We start from the raw sequence: 23,166 nt of genomic DNA, 5'->3' as shown, positions 1-23,166 counted from the left end.
ATTTTCAAACTTGCAGTAGGAAAACCTCCCTTCATGAGGCCTGCCATGGTCCTGTCAGATGCAGGAGGCTCTGCCCTCTGCTGTGCTGCTCCTCACCCCACTCCCACCTCCCGAGAGCACCTAAGGCTCCACTGATCCAGACCAGCCCCGCTTGGTTCTTGATGCATCTTACAGAACGGGAAACTGAGGCTCACACAAGCAGCCTGCTGTAGTGGAAAGAGCGTAGTCCCAAAGCTTGCCAGTGGTTTGTGTACCTAGTGTTTTAGGGTTAAGGAAGAAAGGAGGCTGGGGACCTGAGCAAACTCTAGAAGAGAAGCAACCTGTGAGTTTCTCCTACATGTAAAGTCTCAAACAGGTGTTCCTGGTGTATGGTCAGCTCTAAAGTGTTGATTCGGACCCGGGTTTCTTCCATGTGTGACTCCATCAGTTTCAACACCAGCTGCAAGCACCCACAAGGGAAAAGAGTGAAGAAGACACATCCACTTCCTGCGCCCCCCACACAGTCTAGATTTCTAAGTGGAGAAGTGTATGACTAGGGCCAGTTAAATTTCCTGCCCCCACCGTGGTCTCAGCTGTAAGGCAGAGGTTACAAGTGTAGAACAGTACATTGTGGTGACTTACCCTTGGCCTCAGGATTCAAGGAACAGATACGGAGTGCTGAGGACTATGGCATTTCTAAAGAGGAGGGCCACTATTTTTAACTGTTGGCATTATTGTGTCCCCCAAAAAAGATATGTTGAAGTCCTAACCTCAGTACCTCAAAATGTGACCTTATATATGACGAACCGCATATATGACAGTGGTCCCATAAGATTAGTACCATAAAGCCTAGGTGTATAGAAGGCTATACCATCTAGGTTTGTTAAGTACACTCTGATGTTCGCACAATGAGCAAATTACCTAACAAGGCATTTCTCAGAATGTATCCCGTCTTAAACAGTGCATGACTATAGAGTCTTTACAGAGGTAATCAAGTTAAAATAAGGTCATTCGAGTGGGCCCTAATCTCATATGACTGGTGTCCTTATAAACGGGAAATTTGGACACAAAGACATAGAGGGCAGGTGACGTGAAGATGCAGTCAGGATTGTAGTGATGCATCTACGAGCCAAGGAACACCGGAGGCTGCCAGAAGCTGGAAGAGAAGCGGCAACACATCCCTAGAGCCTGCAGAGGGAGCGCGGCCCTGCTAATACCTTCGTTTTGGACTCCTGACTTCCAGAAGGGTGCGACAAGACATTTATGTTGTTCTAAGCCAGACACTGTGGTACTTTGTTACAGCAGCTCTAGGAAACTAATACAGTTGGCAATTACTCAAATCTTTTTCAACAGTGTGCAGGTCACAGCCTTGAACACAGCCTGTTTGCAACCTCTGTTGAACAGGAAGAAGGTATGGTCACTGGTTGTTTATCCCAAATCCACAGAGGAGCACAGGTAAAGGAGGGGGCGAAATATGCGGAGCAGTGGGCCTTCCACATCCAGAGGGTCCTGGCCAATCCCAAGGAGGGGGTCTGACAAAGGCTACCTTCCCCAGCCTCTCACCCAGACTTAGAGGGAGCCACCACCGGGAACCTCTGGACTTGCCTCTTCCCTCCCACTTGAACCCTTACCCTCTGGGAGCCTTGGTGTCATTGGCTACATGATGAGAACAACAGAATCCCTATCACAGGCTTGCTCAAGGATCAGAAAGGATCAAGGCTGCAAAAGTATCCTGTGAGAGGTTGTCTTTCCTCCTGGGGTAGGGGCAGCAACATAGACAGGTTGGACATCCACTTTCAGCTAGGAGCTCCTGGGTTTCAGGGGAATAGCCTGACCTTCTCTCAAGGCCATGAAGCTGGGAAAGTTCTGAGCACAAACTGAGCCCTGACACCAGTTGTGGCCAGAGAAATGAGAATGATAATAAATAAGTGTAAAAAGAGTTAACAACACACCCTTTAAGCCAAGAAGAAAAAATACATCAAGAGGAACAGTCACAATTCTGTGGACTGAGAGGAGGTGTGAGGGGCTGGGCCACAGGGCCAGGAGGAAATGAGGGGTGAGGAGTGAGGGGTCCCCTTCCCAGCCCGGGAGGCGGGGAGGAACAGGATACGCTGTGTGTAGCAGCCGCTGAAGGCAGTTTCCACCCTGGCCGAAGCAGCTGCTCCCCCTCTGCCCGGCCCATGCTTTGTGGCCATGCTTTGTGGCAGGCACCTAGCGGGACAGCGGCGTCTGCTTCAGGGACATGAGCACCGAGCGCAGGCGAGACACATCTTTGCACTGCTTGCTGCTCTTGGGGTTGAAGTCACACAGCTGGGCCACCTTCTCCCACTCTGTGCCTGGGGTCTCCTCCTTGGATTCCTTCACAAAAGCCTCCTCAGATGCCCTGCGGGTGGAGATAGGACAGAGGTTTCATAGCTGTCTGCCTTTCCCCTGAATCAATGGTGCTCTGCCCTCATTGAGCAAGTGCTTTGCCCAACCTATTCTGGGGTACTTTGTCCAGAGGTCATCTCCCCAGCCCTGTGCCCTCTGACCTCAGGCCCCCAGGAACAGCTTTGGCCTCAGAAGCCTAGTTTGGTCATGCCCTAGGACCTTTGTACTTGCTGTGACCTCTTCCTGGAATGCTCTTCCTCCAGACCTGCTCATGGCTTGTTGCTTCTTGTCATTCAGGTCTGGGTGCAGGCCTCACATGCTCAGAAAGGTCTGCCCTTGCCACCTAGCTAATGTAGCCTCCTCCTCCACTCCTCTGCCCCAGCCTAGGCACTCTCTGCTCATTACCTCTCCATTGAGCGTTCCCCGCCCCGGGGCTTCTGACCCCTACAGGCCGTTGGAGGCACTAATGCAAGTACCTCAGCTCTTTTCAGTGTTTCCAAAAACTTAGTAGAGATAAGACAGTGACTGACCACCTAACTAACTCAAGTACCAGGTTTAGCATTGCTCAGTGTTCCATGGACACTTGTAAGTGTTTGCCAGAAAAGGGTTGTGGTCAAGTATGTATGGGAAACTCAGTTAAAGAGGATTTTCAAAGCAAGACTTTCAAAGCCTTTTAATGTGCTAACGGGCTTCACAAACCTCCAGGTGGAGTACGTGACGGTAGTGCATCTACCACATCCCAAGCACATTCGACTACAGAGCTCTTTCTAGCCCAGAATGACTACTATCTCCATGGAGCCACAGCTGGGGATGCTCCACTGGAATCTTTGCTTTTGGTTGAAATCAAGATAGGATGAAAACTCGTGGTTTCTTCATCGGAAGTTCTGGTTGACAGTTATAGAAGCCACTGATTAAGGAACAATGGAGAGTGGGCCGGCCCCGTGGCTTGGTGGTTAAGTGAGCGCGCTCCGCTGCTGGCGGCCCGGGTTCGGATCCCGGGCGCGCACCGACGCACTGCTTCTCCGGCCATGCTGAGGCCGCGTCCCACATACAGCAACTAGAAGGATGTGCAGCTATGACACACAACTATCTACTGGGGCTTTGGGGGGAAAAATAAATTAAAAAAAAAAAAAAAAAAAAAAAAAAAAAAAAAAAAGGAACAATGGAGAAACAAAGTGCAGTCAATACAGTGTAATGGACAAAGCCTAAACGTGGGAGTCATTAAGAGAAAGATGACAAAAGACTCTTAAGTGAGGAGGGCTGGCTCTATGTCGTGTTTGGCCAGTAAGTGTGTCTGGAAAGCCCCTTTCTCCTTGGAAGCCCCCTCTGCCTCTCGAGCAGGACCGGTTCTGCCACATGCCAGGCACTGGCTGATGGTGGGGAGCTCTCCAGGTGATCCCCTGGCATGGGCTGTGCCAAGGAGGAGGTGGCCCAGGATCAGATGACCTGGCCCCACTCGACTCAGTGATCTTGTTTAACTGCTGTGTGCTCATTTCCTAACCTGTAAAGTGAGGATCAGAGCTCCACCTCACTGATCTGTCTCATTGGCCTGAGGATCTAACGAAGTGGCAGGTGTGTGCAGGCTTGGAAAGATGCAAAGTGCTGTGTGGAGTTGGACATGAGGGGGCTGAGGGGAGCTATCCTAGGGGCTGTCCCTTCAAGGTCAAGAGGCTGCCCTCTAACCTTGCTGCTTAACATGTGGTGTGCGGTCCAGCAGCATCGGCATCACCATGGAGCTTGTTGGAAACGCAGAATCATGGCCTCACCTCGTCCTACTGAATCAGGATCTGTATTTTAACACGATCCCCTGGTGATTCACAGGCACATGGAAGTGTGAGAAGCACTGGTCTAGACTCTCCCTCTCTTCAGGACTCCCTTGGGTGCTTCTTGGGCCATTTCCTCAGGCACAGCAGGAGCATTGAACCCCCTGCGGTATTCCCCAGCACCAAGGCCCCTCTGCCATCCCCTCTCTCCGCTCAAAGGATCCTAAGGCTCCCCACTGCCTTCAGGATCAAGTCCAAGCTCCTTAGCCTGAAACAACAGGCACTGTGCAACTGGCCCCAAGCGGCCCTTCTCCTAGCCTCTGCTCCCGCCCATGCCCACTGCTGCAGGCAGCTAGGTATTTCCTCTCTCATTGCCTTTGCCCCAGCTGCTTCTCCCACCGAGGTTGCCCTTCTCCTCTTCTCACTCTCCCACCCTGCACATTCCTTCTCACACTTGAAGGTCCAGCTGAAGGTCTCGTTCTCTGAAGCCTGTCCTGACTCCCCCAGTATGGGGTGGCTTCCAGGGCTCGGTGTGTCCTTCCACGTGGCTCTTATCACAAGATGCTCCCGACCATGAGCAACTTGGGGGGATGGTCTGTGTGTCTCATTCCTGTTTGATCAGAGACTGGCATTGGGTAAGTACCAGTAAGGACTGGACAGTTGGGAGGGTGGAAGGGAGGAAGGAGCGGAAGACTCTCGTGTGTCCTGTGCTCAGTGAGAGTAGGGTTAGCCTGGACAGCATCAGAGGCCCGCCGCAGGCGTGCCCAGAGCGAGAAACAGCAAATATTTGGCACACGCTCACGTGGCAGACATCACACCTTCATCACTGCATTTTTCCTTCAGCTTCACAATCTCCAACACACCCTCCAGGCTGTCCCTACCAATAAATTGGGGCAGCATGAGAGGAAACCTCTGCCATCTCAGATCTAGACCCCAAACCAGGAACATGTGAGAGGGGCCATGGTGGTCTGGGCAGAGGCTCGTGGCCACACTCGTGCTGGAGCTCCAAGGAGGAGCAGTGCACCTGGTGCAGGAGGAGGGGATGGGTGTGCACTCGGGAGCATCTCTTCTTTATAGCTCCAGCATCCGGCACTCAATCTTTGTTTTGTTCAACAGAAGACCCCCCCCCCCCCGCCCATCCCTCACCCCCAAGAGGCATCTTGGAGGGAGGGAGTCCGGCTGCTTGGCCATTTGCTCCTCCCACCAGGGGATGGCCAGTGCATTCTTTCCTTTTCTCTGCCTTGATTTAGCAAAGCTACCTCCAGGCAGAGTAGATGCTCATAAACATTTGCTAGAGGGGTGGAGGTGAAAGTTGTTGCCTGCACCTGTCCTAGGGGGTCACCTCCTGCTCTGATCACCTCCTGCTTGCCCTCAGCCAAGCCACAGTCATTTATACCCCACCAGCAAGAGACTCAAGAAACTGTGCCAGCCACACACAGGGGCCCTTGCCCTCTCCAGCTCCCTCTACAGAGGGGCAAAGGAGACACGTACACGTAGCCGATGATATCAGCATCTGGCTGCTGGTAGAATGCTTTGTCAGCGATCCTTGAGGGGAAGGGGTTAGGAGGGGGAAGACAGGATGGCAAGACAGACAGACAGGCAGAGGGTTAAAGAGAAAGAGAGAGAGCGTTAGTACCTCCAGTTGGAGAAGAGTTAGGAAGCACAGTTCTGGAAGGCTTGGCAACTCTCCACAGCCCAGCGAGGAGAGTGGGGACCCTCCACTCGCAGGAATGCCTTTTCTAAAACTCAACCCTATTGTATTACTCCTCCTATTCACAAACCTTCAATGGCTCCCTATCACCTGTGTCTGCCCAACACTGGCATTGGAGGCCCTGCACATGTGACCCCTCATTCCTGCCCTCTCTCCTACCACTCCCTGATTCCCTGGTGCCCAGGACATGATGGCCTTTCTTTCATATCATGCTGTTCTCTGGTCTAGAATACCCTTCCCAACCCCTGCCCTCTTTCTCATGATGAACTCCTAGTCATCCTCCAAAGCCCAGGTCCCAGAGAGGGAGGTCCCTCCCCTACCCACATCCCTTGCTTCCATGGCCTTCCTGCAGAAGGCCCTACTGTTGAGTTCAGCTGTACACGTGTGTTTCTCTCCTCTGAGCTCTTTGAGGACGCAGACTGGGTCCTTCTCATCTCTGTCTCCCCAGTGCCCAGCCCAGAGCCTGGCAAGCAGCAGCTTCTTGGATGGAAGTATGGTGGCTTCCCAGAGCCAGCCTTTCCCTTCCTGGCAGGCCTAGTACTTGAAGGGCACAGCCTCAAAGACAGGGGCTGTCGGGTAGTGTCTAGTCTGAGACCTTTTCTGCAAAGGTGTTCTCTGGTGGGCATCCACCATCTTTGCCTGCCCAGCATCTATCCCCCTTCTTCCAGGAAGGGCACCCTGATTGTCCTTTGAAGGATAAGACTGCTCCCACTCAGTCCTGGTGGTTTGGGTGGGACTGGACCCCATGCACAACCCAAGGAATGGGATTATTGCCCAGGCTGGGTCCATCGGAGGAGAGGCCCTTCTTCTGTGACAGTCACTGGGCTTGGAATGGGTGCATGACCCATGCCAGACCAATGAGGGTCAGGTCAAGGACTTCGGCTGGAGCTATTGAGAGCAAAAGGCTATTTTCGCTGAGGTTGCCAAGAGAACAGAGCAGAAGCCTGGGGCTCCTGGCCCCTGTCCCAGGATGTGGGCCATCTTTGCCCACATCCCAGGGACATCATAGAGGAAAGCAGCTGAGAGACAGTAAAAGGGAGTGCCAACTGACTTCATTTCAGCCCCTGAGCGCACTGTGCCTGCAGTCCTACCCCTGGCCTTTTCAGCTATACAGGTCACTAATTTCCTTTTATTCTCTAGCCACTCTGGGTCGAAGGGTTGTCATTTCTACAGGCAATAAAATCCTGTACACAGGTTGGTTCTTCACTCCTAGCCAGGCCTGTGCTCTCTGTAACACTAACCGTGGCCTAGCTGTTGGCCCCTGGGCCCCAGGACAGCCTGGCTCACATTCCAGTAGGTCCTGGAGGCTCTTCTGCTGACTGACAACTTGCTTTTCTCTGTCATGGTGAGGAGATGAGAGCTTAACAGTGTTCCCGCTCTTCAGAGTTCAGGGCTCGGAACTCCACAGGCAACCAAGGAAGCAGCCCTGGAGTTTCAGCTTCTCCTCCCCCCATGTTCTTGCCACCAAATCACCCTTCCTCGAGAGTCCCCATACTATAGTTCCTCTCAGTGTCCCGATGGCTTCCTCAAGTCCCCATAGCCTTCTCATATTCCCACAGCTCCCTCATGTTCCCATAGCCCTTCATGTCCCCACAGTCCCCTCATGTCCCCATAGTCCCCTCATGTCCTCATAGTCCTCTCATGTCCTCATAGTCCTCTTATGTCCCCACAGCCCCCTCATATCCCCACAGCCCCCTCATGTGCCCATAGCTCCCTCATGTCCCCATATCTCCTTCATGTCCCCATAGTCCTGTCATGTCCCCATAGCTCCTCTCTTGTCCCCACAGCTCCCTCATGTCCCCACAGCCCCCTCATGCGCCCATAGCTCCCTCATGTTCCCATAGTCCTCTCATGTGCCCATAGCTCCTCTCGTGTGCCCATAGCTCCTCTCGTGTGCCCATAGCTCCTCTTGTGTTCCCACAGTCCTCTCATGTGCCCATAGTCCTCTCATGTGCCCATAGTCCTCTCATGTCCCCATAGCTCCCTCATGTCCCCATATCTCCCTCATGTCCCCATAGTCCTCTCATGTCCTCATAATCCTCTCATGTCTCCACGGCCCCCTCATGTGCCCATAGCTCCCTCATGTCCCCACTGCCCCCTTATGTCCCCATAGCTCCTCTCACCGGTTGTTGATCTTGTTCTTCTCAACTTGTTCACTCTGGCGCTGGTTCCACTCCTCCAGGTCCTTCTTGGCCTTCTCCCGCCACTCCTGTTCCATCACCTTGGAGGCAGCATCTGTGACCCCAACAGGAGAATGAGTGGCAGCTTTCCCGTAGGGATGTGAGGGCATGGCTGCCCTGGCTGCTTCTCCCCTTGGCCCTGGCAGGCAGCCCCAGGGCCCACCCTCACCCACTGCTACATTAAGGCAGTGCGGGGCCCCACACACCCTAAGGCTTCCCGACCACCCTACCATGTCCCAAACAGTCAACCTAGCTGGGAGCCTGGGGAAGTGGGGGAGGACCGCAGCCAGCTCCAAGCCCCAGCCCTGCCCTCACCCAGCTCTTGCAGCCGTTTCTTCTGCTCCTCCCTCCATTTGCGGATGCTCTCAGGTTCCTGTGTCAGCCTGTCAGCCTGGGCAATCGCAGCGTAGCTGTCGGCTGGACCGTTAGCCTCCTAGGATACAAACACACAGCCATGTGCCCAGCTGTCCACCTGCCCTGCTGTCTCTGACGCCCCAGTACCAGGACACCCCTCACATCTCAGACAACCTCACACCCACTGTCTCTTATGACTGTACCCTGCCTTTGCACTTGTTGTGCCCTCTGCCAACAACTCTTCCCCCATGTGGCCCTGGGCAAGTTACTCAACCTCTCCATGCCTCACTTCCCTCATCATGAAATGGGCTAAATAACAGTGCCCACTCATAGGGTTAACGTACGGATGAAATGAGTTAAAAATGGAAAAAACTTCAACACTTCTTGGCACCAGTGAGTCCCTTGTGTTAGTATCATTCAAGTCACTCTCTATTACAGTTTTATTTACCCAATAACACTTACACAGTCCGATAGACCTCATTTTATAATATGTTTACTTGTCCATTGTCTGTCTCCTCCATCAGAATGTCACCCTCATCACAGCAGGGACCTTGTCTGTCCTGTTCACTGCAGTGTCCCCAGTGCCCAGCACAGTGCCTGGCACCCAGCAGATGCCCGATGAATACTTGCTAAGTGAACCAGCAGCCCTGAGACAGGCAGGATGGCCATGGCTAGGACTGCGCAGTGGTGAAAAACATGGATTCTGCAGCCAGACTGTCTGGGTTCAAATCCCATCTCTACTGCTTACGATAATGCGTGTGGCCATAGCAAGTTGCTTAACCTTGCTGGGCCTCAGTTTTCTCATCTGAAAATGGGATTAATAATAAAACTGCTTCTAAGAGCTGTTGTGAGGATTTGATGCAACAATATTCGTAAGACATTTAGAAGAGTGCCCGACATGGAGTGATGGCTCAGTGAATGGCAGCTAGAATTATTATTATTTCATTCCCATTTTATAGGGGAGGAACCTGAGGCCAGGAGAGATGGCATGACGTAGTGGCAGAGCCAAGGCCACAGTCCAGGCCTCTGACTTCCAGGCCGGGGCTCTGCCCACTTCTCCACACCGCCTGCCAGAGCCGGGGACCTGAAGTGCTGGGGGCTGAGGGTTAGCCCAGCAAGGATGCGGCTCCCCTCTGGTCTCACAAAGCCAGAAACCTTTGAGGACCCAGCCCCATCTGCTGCCACTCCCGCTCTGGGCCTCAGCACGCCCTAGCATTCATGTCTGCACACGTCCTACCACTCACGCTGCCCCACCTCGTCTCCTCCTGCTGTCAGCCTACATTGTCTCCCTCCCTTCTCTAGCTGATGAAATCTTACTCCATCCCATGAGTTTCCAGCTCAAAAGTCACCAGCTCTGGGATATTTCCCAACCCCCAAGCAGACTTCACACCCCGTGTTCCTCGTCACGGCCTTCCCCCCGTACTGTGTGAGTCCCCCGCTGGGCCACGAGCTCCCGGGGGCAGGGCAGGCCCTTGTATATGCCTCTGAACCCTGTTCCATCCTTTCACTGCTCCCCATGCTCCTCCTTCAGCACTCATCAAAACCGTCACGAATACTGACGTTTGACGTCTTCTCCCCATGGGACAGTGTCTGGCACGCCCTCTGTCCGGTGGTGCTGCCCACTGCCTTAGCAGACAGTCGGTGCTTAGTAAGCAGGGGCTGCATGCATGAAGATCCTCGGAGCCAGCATGTGCCCAGGTCAGAGGAGGCACTGGGTCAGTGTTTGCCCAAAGGGCTGTGAGCAGCAGGGTAACGGAGCACGCGATGGAGCATCAGGGCTGCAGGCTCCAGCCATCTGCAGGGAGAGGCAAGGGCAGGCCCAGGGCGCGGTGGTGCACCCGGGCACCTTGGCTCAGGCCCATCCTCGGGTGGGGCAGTTGGGGCGCTGCCCTTTTTCCTCTTTCCTGCACTGCATTCCACTTCAATTTGGCGAGTCTCTCACCGCATCCAAGGGGCCTTTCCAGGGCCCTAGTCCGGAGAACACAAATTGACCACTGCTGTGGGGTGAGGCCCACCCTGTCCACTTCTGGGAACAACCTGTCCTGGGGCCAGGCTTCCAGGACCCCTGCACAATCCCACAGAAGTCCCCTCTGCAGACAGCTACAGTAACTTTTGTGTACATGTGTTGATCCTGGTGCTAGACTTTATGCTTTTCATGGCACTTACCACTATCTGAAATGACTGGTTTGTTTATGTGTTTACTATCTGTCTCCTCCCTCCAAGCAAGTAAGCTGCATGAGGACAGAGACTGCCTGTCTCTGTATAGTACCGAGAACAGGGAGGGCCTGGCTGTGGGAGGATTTCAAGAATATTTATTGAATGAATTAACAGATGTTCAGGCTTGGGGACAGGGATGAACAAGACAGCGTATCATCAGGGAGCTTGGCAGGGAGAGTCCCTCACAAATGAGGACCCTGGCTAGGGTACGCACTGTAACGCAGGTCAGGGAAAGAGGCAGGACAAGGGAGGGCACAACCATTCTAGCCTGGGGGCAGAGTAGGGTGGGAAGAGGTGGGGAAAGGGCGCTTCAGATCAACAGCTGGCAGCATAAGGACCATGCGGGGCCGGTACCTTCGGGAAACTCTAAGTACAGAGATGCTACCAGGTGGGGAGGAGATGTGGGGGGAGAGGTGGGCTGGAGAAGGGTCCTCTGGGCAGGAGTCTCATCCCACAGTGTCCTTTAGGGCTCACTGTCTCCATAAAGCCTGCCCTAAGAGTAAGACTCAAAAGTTATAGTGCTTTAAAACTTGCAGAGAACTTGCAATTGAATGGTTCTCTTTGGTCTTTATAACCCTATATGGCAGGTTTTACTATCTTTGTTTTACAGGTAGGGAAAGTCAAGCTCCAAAGTCCCAAGGTCACCCAGTCAGGAACTGGCCGAGCCAGGACTCCAATGGAATTGCTGCATGTGAACATACTGGCCATATAGTAGCCAATAGGGACCAAAGTCACTTCTGTGTCACATGATTTGGGCGCGGACTTTTTGCCTCCCTGATAAGTCTACCTTCCCAAGATGAGAGACTGTGCCGACCTCCCATCCCCCACACCCCGTCCCCCACACCCCGTCCCCCATCTCTCTCTCTCACACCCACACACGTACCACCCCTCGGCTCACTTAGTGGCTAGGCCAGGACTTTATAAGAAGATTCCTGGGCTGCAGAGTACTTTTCTCAACAGACCCATGGGGGCAGCAGGGCAGGGCCTCCAATCCCCATTTGACAAATGAGAAGTCCGGCTCAAAGCAGTGACTAGTCCAGGGTCGTCTGGCTGGGCAAAGCCAGCAATGAAACCCAGGTTGTCTGATTCCACCCAAACTCTTCCGCCACACCCCTCACAGTGCCCCAGTCTGGGTGTAGAAACAGCCTTGAGGACCCGCTCGGACCCCCGGTGCTTCTCTTTGCCTCTGGAGCAGCTGCACTGCACATCCAGGGGCACCACTCAGTGTGTTCGAAGCATGTTGTGCCTGGAGGTGGCCATGCCCCAGGCCCCAGGCCCTGGCCAAGCTGGGCCCACCTCCTCTGCCACTTGTCCACCAGCAGCTCGGCCCACTAATGCACTCTGGCTGGGAGCTGTGCCCACCCCCCGAGTCCTGCCTGCAGGCATACCAGCCCTGCACCTTCGGCCCCTCGGCCCCCCCCCCCCGCCCCGCACAGCCCTCTCTGCAGCAGGCTCCAGGGTCCAAGCAAGCCCCAGACTGAGTGTCTTACCCTCAGTGCCTTTGCACGTGCTGTCCCCTCAGCCAGGACCACCCACATCCCCCTGGGCAGCCTGGAAACCCACTTTCAGCATCCCTCCCCTTGCATTCCCCCACTTCAGTGCAGCATCTGGCGCCTGGGCCTGGTTCAGGTCCCAGCTCTTTCCAGCTGTGTAACCAAAGCGAGCTATCAAACTGCCATGTTGGTCCTCCTCTTGGCCTGTAAAATGGGGATAATGACAGAACCTATGTCGTAGGGGTGTTGGGAGGATGAAATGAGCTAACACGTGTAAAGCTCTCGGGTGGCGCCTAACACATAGTGAGAAGTCAGACTCCGAGCTCTTAATACTCCCCCATATCCGAGCCTTGCCATCCTGCTACCATCACGTCTTTTTTTTTTGGTGAGGAAGATTAGCCCTGAGCTAACATCTGTTGCCAATCCTTCTCTTTTTGCTGAGGAAGATTGTCCCTGAGCTAACATCCGTGCCCATCTTCCTCTACTTTATATGTGGGACGCCGCCACAGCGTGGCTTGACAAGCTGTGTGTAGGTCCAGGCCGAGGATCCAAACCTGTGAACCGGGCCGCCAAAGTGGAGTGCGCAAACTTAACCACTACGCCACTGGGCCAGCCCCTGCCATCACTTCTTTCCAGGTCTCTGTCCTCTATTAGAAGCAACCTCTTCGAGGACAAACTCATTGGATTTGCCTCTACATCCACTGCCCCGAGGCCAGTGCACAGCACTCAGAGAATGTGAGTTGACTGAATGAAGGAAAGAGTGGCTGCCTGCAATGTGATGTGGAGGGCGCAGGGACAGCTTGGGACACAGGGACTGGGCTTTGAGTCCCCTTCTGCCACTCACTAGATGTGTGACCTTTGAGAAGTCCCTTCCCTGGAGTCCTGTTAAATGGGAGTGACAACATCCCACTCAGGGTGTGAAGTGGGGCCCACGTGCGCTAACTGCCGCGGAAGCCCTGCAGCCTGCAGAGGATGTGCACAGGGGAGGGCCGGCAGGGCGGCGGGGCTCACTGTTGCCGCATGGTAGGCCCAGTGCCCACCGGCCCACGTTGCACCACATCCAGGAAGAGCACAGTGGTGTTGCTGGTGTGCTGAGCCTGAGAAGAGGTTTGCTGGCTCCTCTCCTCCCGCCGCTCTGGACTTATTTTCCCGCCCCTGTCAGTGAGCAGTGGGGTTGGGGGCCACGGCAGGGCTCCTCTTTAATCACTCGAGTGTCCCAGTGAGGAAATTGGGTCAGCTGCCAGGAAAGCAGGCAGCCCAGCAGGGCTCACCAGCGGCTGCAGGAGCCCTCTGAGCCCCTGCCAAGATGGAGAGTGAAGGGGTCGGGAATGGCCAGAACCAAAAGGCAGGAGGCTACAGTCAGAGCCAGGCTTACCTTTGTCCAGCTGCCCAGCAGCCCTCTCCTGCGGCACCCCTCTGCTGGACACCACCATGAGAACCCCCATGGGCCATGCTGGCTGAGCGGCTGCTGTGACTCTGGGCACAGCCAGGAGGATGAGGCATATCCTTCTTCAGAATTGGCCAGCTAAAGCTAAGCTAAGCTGAGCCGTTGATTCCTCTAAGTAGCTCAAAGGGGGATGATGGGGATGCGTGGAGGAGGGAGAGAGAGTTTGTGCAGGGGGAGGGAGTCCTGCGGGGGGCCTCCTATCCCTGCCCCTGGCTGTGCGGGATGGAACTGGAGGAGGTGTGGGTAGGCTTATCCTTAGGGCTAGGTGGGGATCAGGTTCCTAGCTGGACCCCCTAGTGGCCCACAGGCTTCCGGAAAAGAGTAAGAAATGTAGCAAGAAAGCCCTGCCCAGGACCCTTGAAAGTGTTGGTTCTGCACAAACAAGGCTTCTCCCCTGCAGTGCAAGCCAGAGCCTGCTCCCTGTTTAGTCCTCGAGGAAGTCTGGGGGGCCTTCCACCTGCGACCCGGCCAGCCCGGCCCAGCCACGAGTCGGTGGTACAAAGAGCACCGGTCAGGGCAGGAGATCAAGGTGAGCCCAGCTTTGCCACCATGCTTCTGACTGACTCGCCTCATCTGTGACCCTCCCATGCCTGCAGGGATTCTAGGATGGCACGGATATGAAACGATTTACAAATAAACACCCGGCGGTTTTATTCGTAGTGGTGAGAATAAGAGTTCCCACTGAGATTAGGAAGGAGGCCCAGGGTTCCCCATGTCCACCATTTAAATACAAAGCGAGGCTGGGGGGGTCGGGAGGCAGAAGGCCACAGGATCCTAATCTATAGAAAGAGAAAACTATCCTGCTCCTAGTGTTCCAGGTACTTCTGTGGTTCCGATTGTACCTCCAGCTCCAGGTCCACTTTAGGACTCAGACCTTTGGGTCAAGTGAAGTCCTTGTGAGTGTGCCAGTGCGGGGCAGCCTGCGTCTCAACGCTGTGCCCGCTGCAGCGCAGTAAACGCTGCTTATTCGGCACGGTCAGGCCCAGGGAGACACGAAGCTCTTCAAGTCCTAGAGACTGACTTTTCTAGCCTGCTAACAGTTGAGCAATTTTCCAGAAATGGGACTTGGCCCGTTTCCCTGTCTAAGGTACCAGCCCAACCCTCTTACATAAGGAAGTATTGTTTATTCTCCTCCAGGATTCAGGGGGGCAGCTTCTCAACGGGGTGGAGCTCAGGAGATCCCGTGGCTGCAGCCCCAGCGTCAAGGGTCTCTGGCCAAGTGCAGGGGAAATCAAGGCTCATCCAGCGAAGCCTTTGCCCCACCCAGGCATCTGAGGGTGGGGTGGTGAGGACTGTTGCATCTGTGGGGTCCTGGGCATGCCACTGTGGTCCAAGTTCTCTCCATGTAAGTACTTTGAAACTGATTTGTATATATATGAGAGGGGAGGGCTTAGGTAGGGACAGAGAGAGGCAGTCTTGAACTAGAAATATCTTGACTAGGTGCTTTTTGCTTTCTGTGTGTGTGTGTGTGTGTGTGTGTGTGTGTGTGTGGTGTAAGATCACTATAAAGAATTTTAAAGCAATCCAGTGAAAGTGAAAGCCCCATTCTCACCGCCCTAACACTGTTAACAGTTGGTGCACACCCTCTCAGATATTTATATTTCTAAAATAAAAAACAGGACCATACTGTGCATATTATTCTGCAAGCTGCTTTTCCACTTAATATATTGTGGGCATCTTTTCATGTCAATACAGAAAGCTCTGATTGCTCTTTTTAACAACACCATGGTTTTCTAATCTACCTATCCAGGCCCCCAATGTTGGACACCTAGGTTGTTTCCAGTTTGCCTGCTGTTATAAATTATCCTGCAAAGAATCTGGCTGTCCTTGTCCAGTTATTCCCTTAGGAAAATTCCGAGATGTGGAATCTCTGGATCAAAGGCCTGCCCCGTTAAAATGCTCATACATGTCAGCGATGGCCGCTCAGTTCAGCCTTCCACCGGTGGCACACACGTGTGCAGAGCGACGTGTTTCCTCCAGCCCATGCCACTGTGGGCCACTTGATCTCTCCCTCCTGAGGCCGGACATCACCGTGGGCAACCTGAGGCCACACCCCATAAACCCATGTGGATGGTCCTTATTCTTCATCCCCTTCTCCCACATGACAAAAAAACCATGTCAAAACTTTCACTATATTCCCATCCCAATGCATCAGACATGATGAAGAGAAGAATTTGGAGCCCTAATCCTACCAATGATGGGGCCACAAGTTACTGAGACCCAGGCTGTTGGTCCCCACCCCATTCTAAGACAGAATCTTGCTTACCTGAAACACATCTCCATTGATCGTGGTCCCCAGGTCATCAGAACCAGCTAGAAAGAGAACAAGGAGACAGCATTACTCATGGCTCAGCTTACAGCAAGCACACAATGGTCCTACATTAGCTCCCCGAGCCAACTTTTGTATACAACACATGTGTATTGATCCCACACATGTAGACAGATGGATACATAAATAACTTGGGCTCGGGCCGGCCCCATGGCTTAGCTGTTAAGTGCGCGCTCCACAACTGGCGGCCCGGGTTCGGATCCCAGGCGCGCACCGACGCACCACTTCTCCAGCCACGCTGAGGCCACGTCCCACATACAGCAACTAGAAGGATGTGCAACTATGACATACAACTATCTACTGGGGCTTTGGGGGAAAAAAGAAAATAACTTGGGCTCTATCCTTGACTGTTCACAAAGCCTTCTCACAGCCCTTATCACATTTAATTTTCACCACAGCCTTGTGATGAAGCTGTTATCAGCCCATTTTACAGATTCTCAAACTGAGGCTCAGTGGGGCTATGTGATTGCCCAAGATCACCTAGCCAGCAATAGCTCCTCACCTACCTGAAATTAATTGACCCTCAGCTGTGGCTGGGAACGGCCTGACTGTCTGGGGAGCCTTGCCTGGTGCGCAGGCAGAGGCTCTGCAGGCTCAGGGCGGGGTCTGCAAGGGCTAAGGACGAGGGGACTGCTCGTCTCTGCCTGTCCCTGTGGCGCCTTGAGCAATCGCTCCATCCGGGAGAGCAGGAACCTCAGCCCCCACCAGGCAGCACCTGGCCTATTTTTCCTCCTTCTGCCCCTCCCAGAAGGATTTGATTTTGCCCTCAACAATGACTTCTCTTGGTCCATTTCCCTGACATCTGTTAGTAACAAATTGCTGTGGCTTCTGCTGCGACAATGACCCTCAAAGTTGCCCTTTGCTCTCTGCCCCCTGCCCGCCCCCCTCGCCCCCCCAACCTCTGCTTTTCTCTGTCTGCCCTGCCAGTGGCAAACACCTGGAGGGGCACACCTGTGTCCTTTCTCTCACCACTGCCGTCCTAGAGCCTTGCATGGTACCTGCGACTTAGTAAGAGCTAGAAACTATTTGTTGAATAAACAAACGAATAAATGCATGAAAGAAAGAAAGAGTGAATGAGTGGCTTTTGTCCACTCATAGGCCTCCCTGACTGCAGCTTCACCCTCTCCCAACGCTCTTTCAAACCAACTGCCAGGACTGACATTTTGGAAAGCATACACTTACCTATGTCCCTCCTCTGATTAAAAATGTAATGAAAACAAAACAGAAAGAGATCCACTGCGCTTGGAGCCCAGCGGCGTATAGGGCCTGCTCCTGCCTCGGGGCCTTGGCAGGTGCTGTTCCCTCCGCCTGGAAGGCCGTCCGACCTGTCTCCCCGTGGGCTGTTCCTGCACTCCCTTTGGCCTCTGCTCAAACGCTGCCTTATTAGAGGCCTTCCCAGCCCCCCGACATTGTCCCCTCGGCACCCCGTCCTCCCCTAGCTGTGTTTTCCCCATATAACTTCCCACAGCCTGATGTGTTCATCGTGTGTGTGTTTATGATCCGTCCCCCCGGCTTGAATGGACCCTTCCTGAGGGCAGGGTGTCTGTTTGGTCCACTGCTGGGACCCAGCTCCTAGAACAGTGCCTGGCACGGAACAGGGACTGAATGAGTATTTGCCAACTGAGTACATCAAACTCTGGAGCACAGCACAGGAGGACCTTTACAACCCGGCCCTGCCCATTTTTCCACCTCGCGGCCCACCAGTCCCTCCCATAGACCCTAAATTCTAGTCTCCTCCTTCCCCAAACACACCACTCCGCACCCCACGCCTTTCTTCCTGCTCCCCTTTCTACAGAATGCTCTTTTGGATCCAGTTGTTCTCCAAGGCCCAGTCCACACATCACCTCCTCTGGGAAGCCCTCCACTACTTCCCCTACTTCCCTAGGTGCTGATGGAAGGTCTCACGTCTGGGGTATCCCACAATATCATTCCCCATCCTCTTATGCAATCACTCGTGACCTCGCAGGGGTCATGCACTGCCTTCCTAGACTCTGTATCTCATGCAGTTCCTAAGGGCTCCTGCACAGAACGGGTGAGCAGCAAGCATGGGCTAAACGGAAGTTGCATTGCTCTTTGGGGACCCACTGTTATCTGCAGGGCCTGTCTAAGGGCTCCGAAAACTGCAATGCCTTCTAGCAAAGAGCTGCAGGAGGCCACACGAGACTACCACAGATGGACAGCCCTTACCAGCCAGATAAAGCTGTGAGCAGCAGTGACAGTGCTTTCAGCCTGGGGACTGAAGGGAGGGATGCTTAATCGCATGGAAATAATCCCAGGTCGATATAAATTACAATCGACTTTGTTTTCAGAGTCAAACAGCGATAGATTCTGACCAACCATGTCAGCTGTCATCCCTACTCACTCAGATAGGGCTTCTCCTGCATAGGGGGCCTGGTCCCTAAACTAGGGTGAGGCTCATGCGGTTTCAGCGGCAGCATCTTCTGCAAAGGGGCTTCTTCTCCTGGGGCATCTCCTCTACCAGGGCCCATTCACAATGATGCTGGTCTGTACGCGGAGCCTTTCTGGAGCAGAAGTTGCACCACCCCACTCCACCCTGACCAGTCCCAGTCTCAGGCCCCTTGTCCGCAGGCAGCTGCCCAGTGCCCACTCTGGCCTTTGGAAAGACTCTCTGCCCCTGTCTCTCAGCCTCGTGAGTGTTCCTTTGGGGATGAAGTCTCAGCCCCTTTGACGATACACACACACCCCCACACAGAATCCTGAGGCTCTGTCCCCACAATGCTCTCCGATTAGGCTACTGCACATCTATAATCGTGTGTCCACAGTCAGAGGCTGGCAGAACAAGCACACAGCAGACACGAGTCCCAGGGATAACTCCGGGGGTGTTGCTTCCCTCAGATTCCTGACCCCTTTTGGAACAGGGGCAGGTAAGGTCCAGAACATTCCTGGGAGCTTACCGAGGCCCAGCAGGGGAAATGGGCTTGCCAGGAACTGACTGGGCAAGTCAGGGGCAGAGCCAGGCCAAGCACTCAGCAATCTGGGTGTGAAAATGTAAACTTTCTGGGCCCTACCCAAGGCTGATGAATGGAAACAAAGTGTCCGTTGCTCAGGCTGGCCACAGATCCAGCCCCCAGAGAGACTCAGTGTGGCTCAGGCTCAGGCCTACACCAGACACCTCTCTCCCCATGAGTACCTGGGGGCCCAGTGCCAGGGCTCTCAGCACAGGGGCTTCATCTTAGAGACAGACTCAGAGGTGTTGATTGGCAGCAGCAGCAGAAACAGCTCCCGCCCAGCTCCCAGCAGGCCTAGGCACTTTTCTCCTCCCATCCGGGCTTCTGGCACTCACAGCTGGTCAAGTGGATACTTGCTCAGGACCATCTAGGCCTAGGAGGGTCAGGTCAATTCCGTCCTGTGTGGCCACCAGTTGAGCTGCCCTCCCGCAGGACCGCCCTGCTCCCCACGCCCCACTTAGAAGGGCAGCCGAGCACGTGCAGCTTCAGTGGGTGTGGGTCTGGGAGACCCTGCTTCTCTTCCGGCCACCTCAGGTCTGGGGCCAATCTGTGCCCAATCCCTGCCAGAGAAGGAAACTTGCATCCAGGCTGTAAGCCCCAGGAGCCCCACTGTCCTGGGAGAGGCCACAACCTGCTCAACTCCCAGACACTTCTGCGTTCTCATCTGCGTTCTACCCACCCTTCTCTCTCAGGGGGTTCTGACATGGGCTTTTATCAGCAGGGCCTCCCCCTGGCCACCCGGACTGGGGAAGATGGTCGTCTCAAGGAGGAGGTGTGGACAAATTAATACTGGTGCATGAACATGTGCAGGCATTTCCTAGGAATTCCCTGGGATGCGTGAGGGTCTGTGCTGAGGGGCTAGAGCTGCTGCTTCAGAAGACCTCCACTGCTGGCTTGGCTGGGTAGCAAGAGACCCCCCCATCACCCCAACATCCCATCACCTCCCAGCGTGACTGCCACAGCATTTGAAAGAGCATGGAGCCCAGAGTTGGGAGGTCTGGGATCAAGTCCCAGATCTGTCTCTCATGGCTGTGTGACTTTGGGCAAGATATTCAGGTTCTCTGGGCCTCCAGTTCCTTATATGTTACAAAAGACTTGTTACATTTCTCATATCAAGGCGATACAGAGATGCTTCAAACTCCTCAAGCCATAAGAACTGTCTTATCCATTTCTGTATCCCCAGTGGGCCTGGCGCACAGTAGGTGTTCAGTTAAAGTTGAATGCATACAAATATGACTATAAGGAGCCTTATTTATAAGTATCTTTTTTTAAATACATGAGCTACCACTTATTCCAACAGGCCTATAAGCCCCCAGCAAAATGACAACATTAGCAGGAAGCAAGGGCTGTTGTGGATGCACCCATGAAGGTGATTTCTCCTTTTTTTACTAAATATTTTAAGAAATTGTTCTTTCAAGGCAGAACCAGAGCAGGAACATCACTGATAAACATGCTGTCGCAGAGATCAGACCCTGAACCCTGAGTCTGAAGCCAACCACGATAGCTCTGGACCACCTTTGGGAAACCATTAACCGACGGTTTCAAGCCCCGAGGAGGACAGGACCACATCTGACTGAAGCTCTTTGTGGCCCTGCCCCCACCCTGGCTGTGAACTCAGAGCCAGGCAGATGGAAGGCAGTGTGGTCAGGTGGAGAGGGCTTAGAGTCTGCCAGAAACAGGTTTAAATCCCTCCTCTGCCACTTACTAGTTGTTTCAATGGTGTACCTTTTGAGCCTTAACTTTTCCATCTCTGAAATGGGTTCAATAAGGCGTATGAAATGATTAAAAGTAGGTAAAGTGCCTGGCCCAGTGGCTGCAGGATGGCAGGTGGTCCCCAGGAAAGGTCTGTGAGTTCTTGGAGCACCCAGTGACCCCTGCTTTCCCAGCTGTAGCGGGGAGCTAAGCCTGAGGGGCCAGGAGGTCTGCATTTGTGCCCACATCTGCATGGCTTAGCCAGGAGCCTGGGACAGCCGGACAACTCGAGGCTCAGGACAGACTCTCAGGGCTGGGCTGGGCTGGATTCCAGAGCCAGGCGGTGGTGGAGCTGGCCTGGGGATGAAATGTCATGATGAATTCCTGTTCCGGGAGCCGCCAGATCCACAGTCCCAGGCGCCGCCTCGGATGGGGATCTCCCAGAGGATTCCTCCCCACTTCCCCCAGGTCCCCCTCGTGTACACACACAGCCCCAGGCCTGCTCCTGGCCGGTGGACAGCAGGCCCTCTTCACTCGACCGCGGGCCCCGAGGCCCGGGCTGCGCTGGCAGGTCCCCGCGGTGCGAGCCCCAGGCCCCCGTTCCGGGCCGCCGCGCTGACTCACCCCCGCTCGCTGGTCCCGGCTGCGCGAGGGCCGCCTGGCCGCCGGCAGGAGCCCCGAAGCCCTCGTCATTCTCTATGCCCGCGATCTCGCTCTCCTGCTGGGCCAGGAAGGCGGCCGCCGGGTCCTCCTCGGCCGCCTCGGGGGCCCCGCTCTCCGACGACGAGAAGAAGCCGAAGTCATCAGCCATTTTCCCCGCGTCTCTGCCGAGGCGTGCGCCTGGCGCTCGGCTCTGCCCGGCGCGTGCCCGGCGGCCGCGACACTGTCACCCGAGCCGCCCGGGGAGCCGGCCTCGCGGGGACGGGCTCGGCGCGGCGGCCCGCACTTCCTCTCCGCCACCGGCCCGGCTCGCCTGTCACTGCGGCTGCCGGCGGGAGGAGCCGGGACGGGAATGCGGTGATGTCACCGGCCGAGGGAGGGGGCCCGCAGGCCGGCCGGAGGTCGCTCGCGGCGGCCACAGGAGGGCGGCAGCAGGCCGGCGGCCCAGCCCGAGGGGCGCGGAGGCCGGGCAGCGCTCCCCGCTCCCTGCCGGCGGCGCCCGTCCCCGGGGCACCGGCGCCGGGGACAGCTCCGGCCGCTCTAGAGGGAAGCGGACTGGACCAGGTGGCCGGAATGGGCACCGGGCCACGGCGCGCGGGCAGCCCGGCCTCGGGCGCACTGAGGGGTGGTCGCTGCGGAGACCTTGCTCCTGATTTAGTCTGCAAAAGTTTCTTCACCCAAGCTGGGCGGATATTATAAATCCCATTATTAGGAGTTTCCTCCTCTGTAGGAAGAGGAACACGAGGCTCGGAGAGGGGACATGAAGTCCCACGGCTTCCTTGCATCTTTCCTGCAAGTCCAGGGCCATTCCCACTAGGCCGTGTTGCTTTAGTGCATTTTTGATGCGTTTCTGTCACTGGGGAGGCTTCAGCTCAGGCCGCCAGAGTTTGTATGACCTGACTGGGCCCCTACTTAGAGGCCGGCCCCTTAAATATCCCTTGAGTAAGAACCGGCCCGAGAAAGGCAGACCAAATTTGTCCAGGCAGCCTGCCCCTCCTCCACCCAGTGCCCTCAGTAAACAATCTGTGAATGCCCCCTCCCTGCCCCGGCCTCCCCAAGCTCAGGACAACAAAATTTAGTAAAACCCAGCCTTGGCCACCAGGAGGTTACCATCTATGAGACCAACAGATGGCAAATGGCCAGTCACAGCTCCCGGTGCGAGGTGCTGACATGTAAACACAGGGTACCGGGAGACCCCAGAACTACCACCAGATCTGGACTTAGGATTTTCTCGTTCTGATTTGAGGCTTGCAGGTCAACTATGAACTGGAAGAAAGAAAAGAAAGCTGCATGCCAAGCTGAGGGTAGTGGTTCCCTTAGGGCGTGGGGAGTGGAAGTAGAGAGTTGGAGTGAAGGGAAATTTCAGTTTTGCTCAGTAGTACTTTGATGTAGGTTTCACTCTTGTGATGACAATATAGTCATTTATTAGTAGCAGAAAACATAAAGAAAGAAATTTAAGGCCCTGCACAACCTGGTCCAGGCACACTGCTCCACCATCATCTCGCACCTCTTCCTCATTTCTGAAACCACAGGCTTGGGTGCTAGAAAGACATAAAAAGTTTCCTAGTACAAGAAACCAGCGTTAATGTGGCTAGTTTTGTGGAGACAGAAGGACTAGTGAACATGCTATGCGCTCATTGCGACCTCCGAGCGACAAGGGACATTCTTGTTTGATTCCCCTGGAGACTTTGGTCAGTAACTCAAGCAACACTGCACCGCGTGTACACATGCAAATCCCCCAGACACTCTTCCCAACTACTTCCTCCTTTCTTCATGCTCCTTCCTAATTTAGGCAACAGCAGAATTTAGCTCCCTGCTTAATTTATACAACTTACTGGTCCAGACTATTCTGCAGCCATGCTTGCTCTTGTACATTACTCTCACTCTCAAGCATTAATATTAAAAATTATCATTAAAGTTATATTTTGAACCACGTAGCACTTCTTTGTGTTGGAGATTCTCAGTTTCTTGACAGCTCTCTAAAAATCTTTGGAGATCTCTA

At 54.5% G+C, this 23,166-nt stretch overlaps 1 protein-coding gene across 1 annotated transcript; it reads right to left on the bottom strand.

Annotated features, from left to right (window-relative positions):
* Positions 1–1,914: 1,914 nt before the first annotated feature.
* Positions 1,915–21,463, bottom strand: CLTB (clathrin light chain B). Its single transcript, XM_004428493.3, has 5 exons — positions 21,129–21,463; positions 15,781–15,827; positions 8,319–8,436; positions 7,947–8,058; positions 1,915–2,362 (listed from the first exon to the last, which is right to left on the bottom strand). The coding sequence occupies exons 1-5, from the start codon at positions 21,313–21,315 to the stop codon at positions 2,191–2,193; spliced, it is 636 nt and encodes a 211-aa protein (XP_004428550.1). The 5' UTR covers positions 21,316–21,463; the 3' UTR covers positions 1,915–2,190.
* Positions 21,464–23,166: the final 1,703 nt, after the last annotated feature.

The sequence above is a fragment of the Ceratotherium simum genome, chromosome 4 (assembly GCF_057802395.1).
Source record: "Ceratotherium simum simum isolate JZ-2026a chromosome 4, ASM5780239v1, whole genome shotgun sequence".
Lineage (NCBI taxonomy): Eukaryota > Metazoa > Chordata > Mammalia > Perissodactyla > Rhinocerotidae > Ceratotherium > Ceratotherium simum.
Note: the sequence above shows the minus strand (reverse complement) of the source record. Positions and strands in the feature narration are given on the sequence as shown.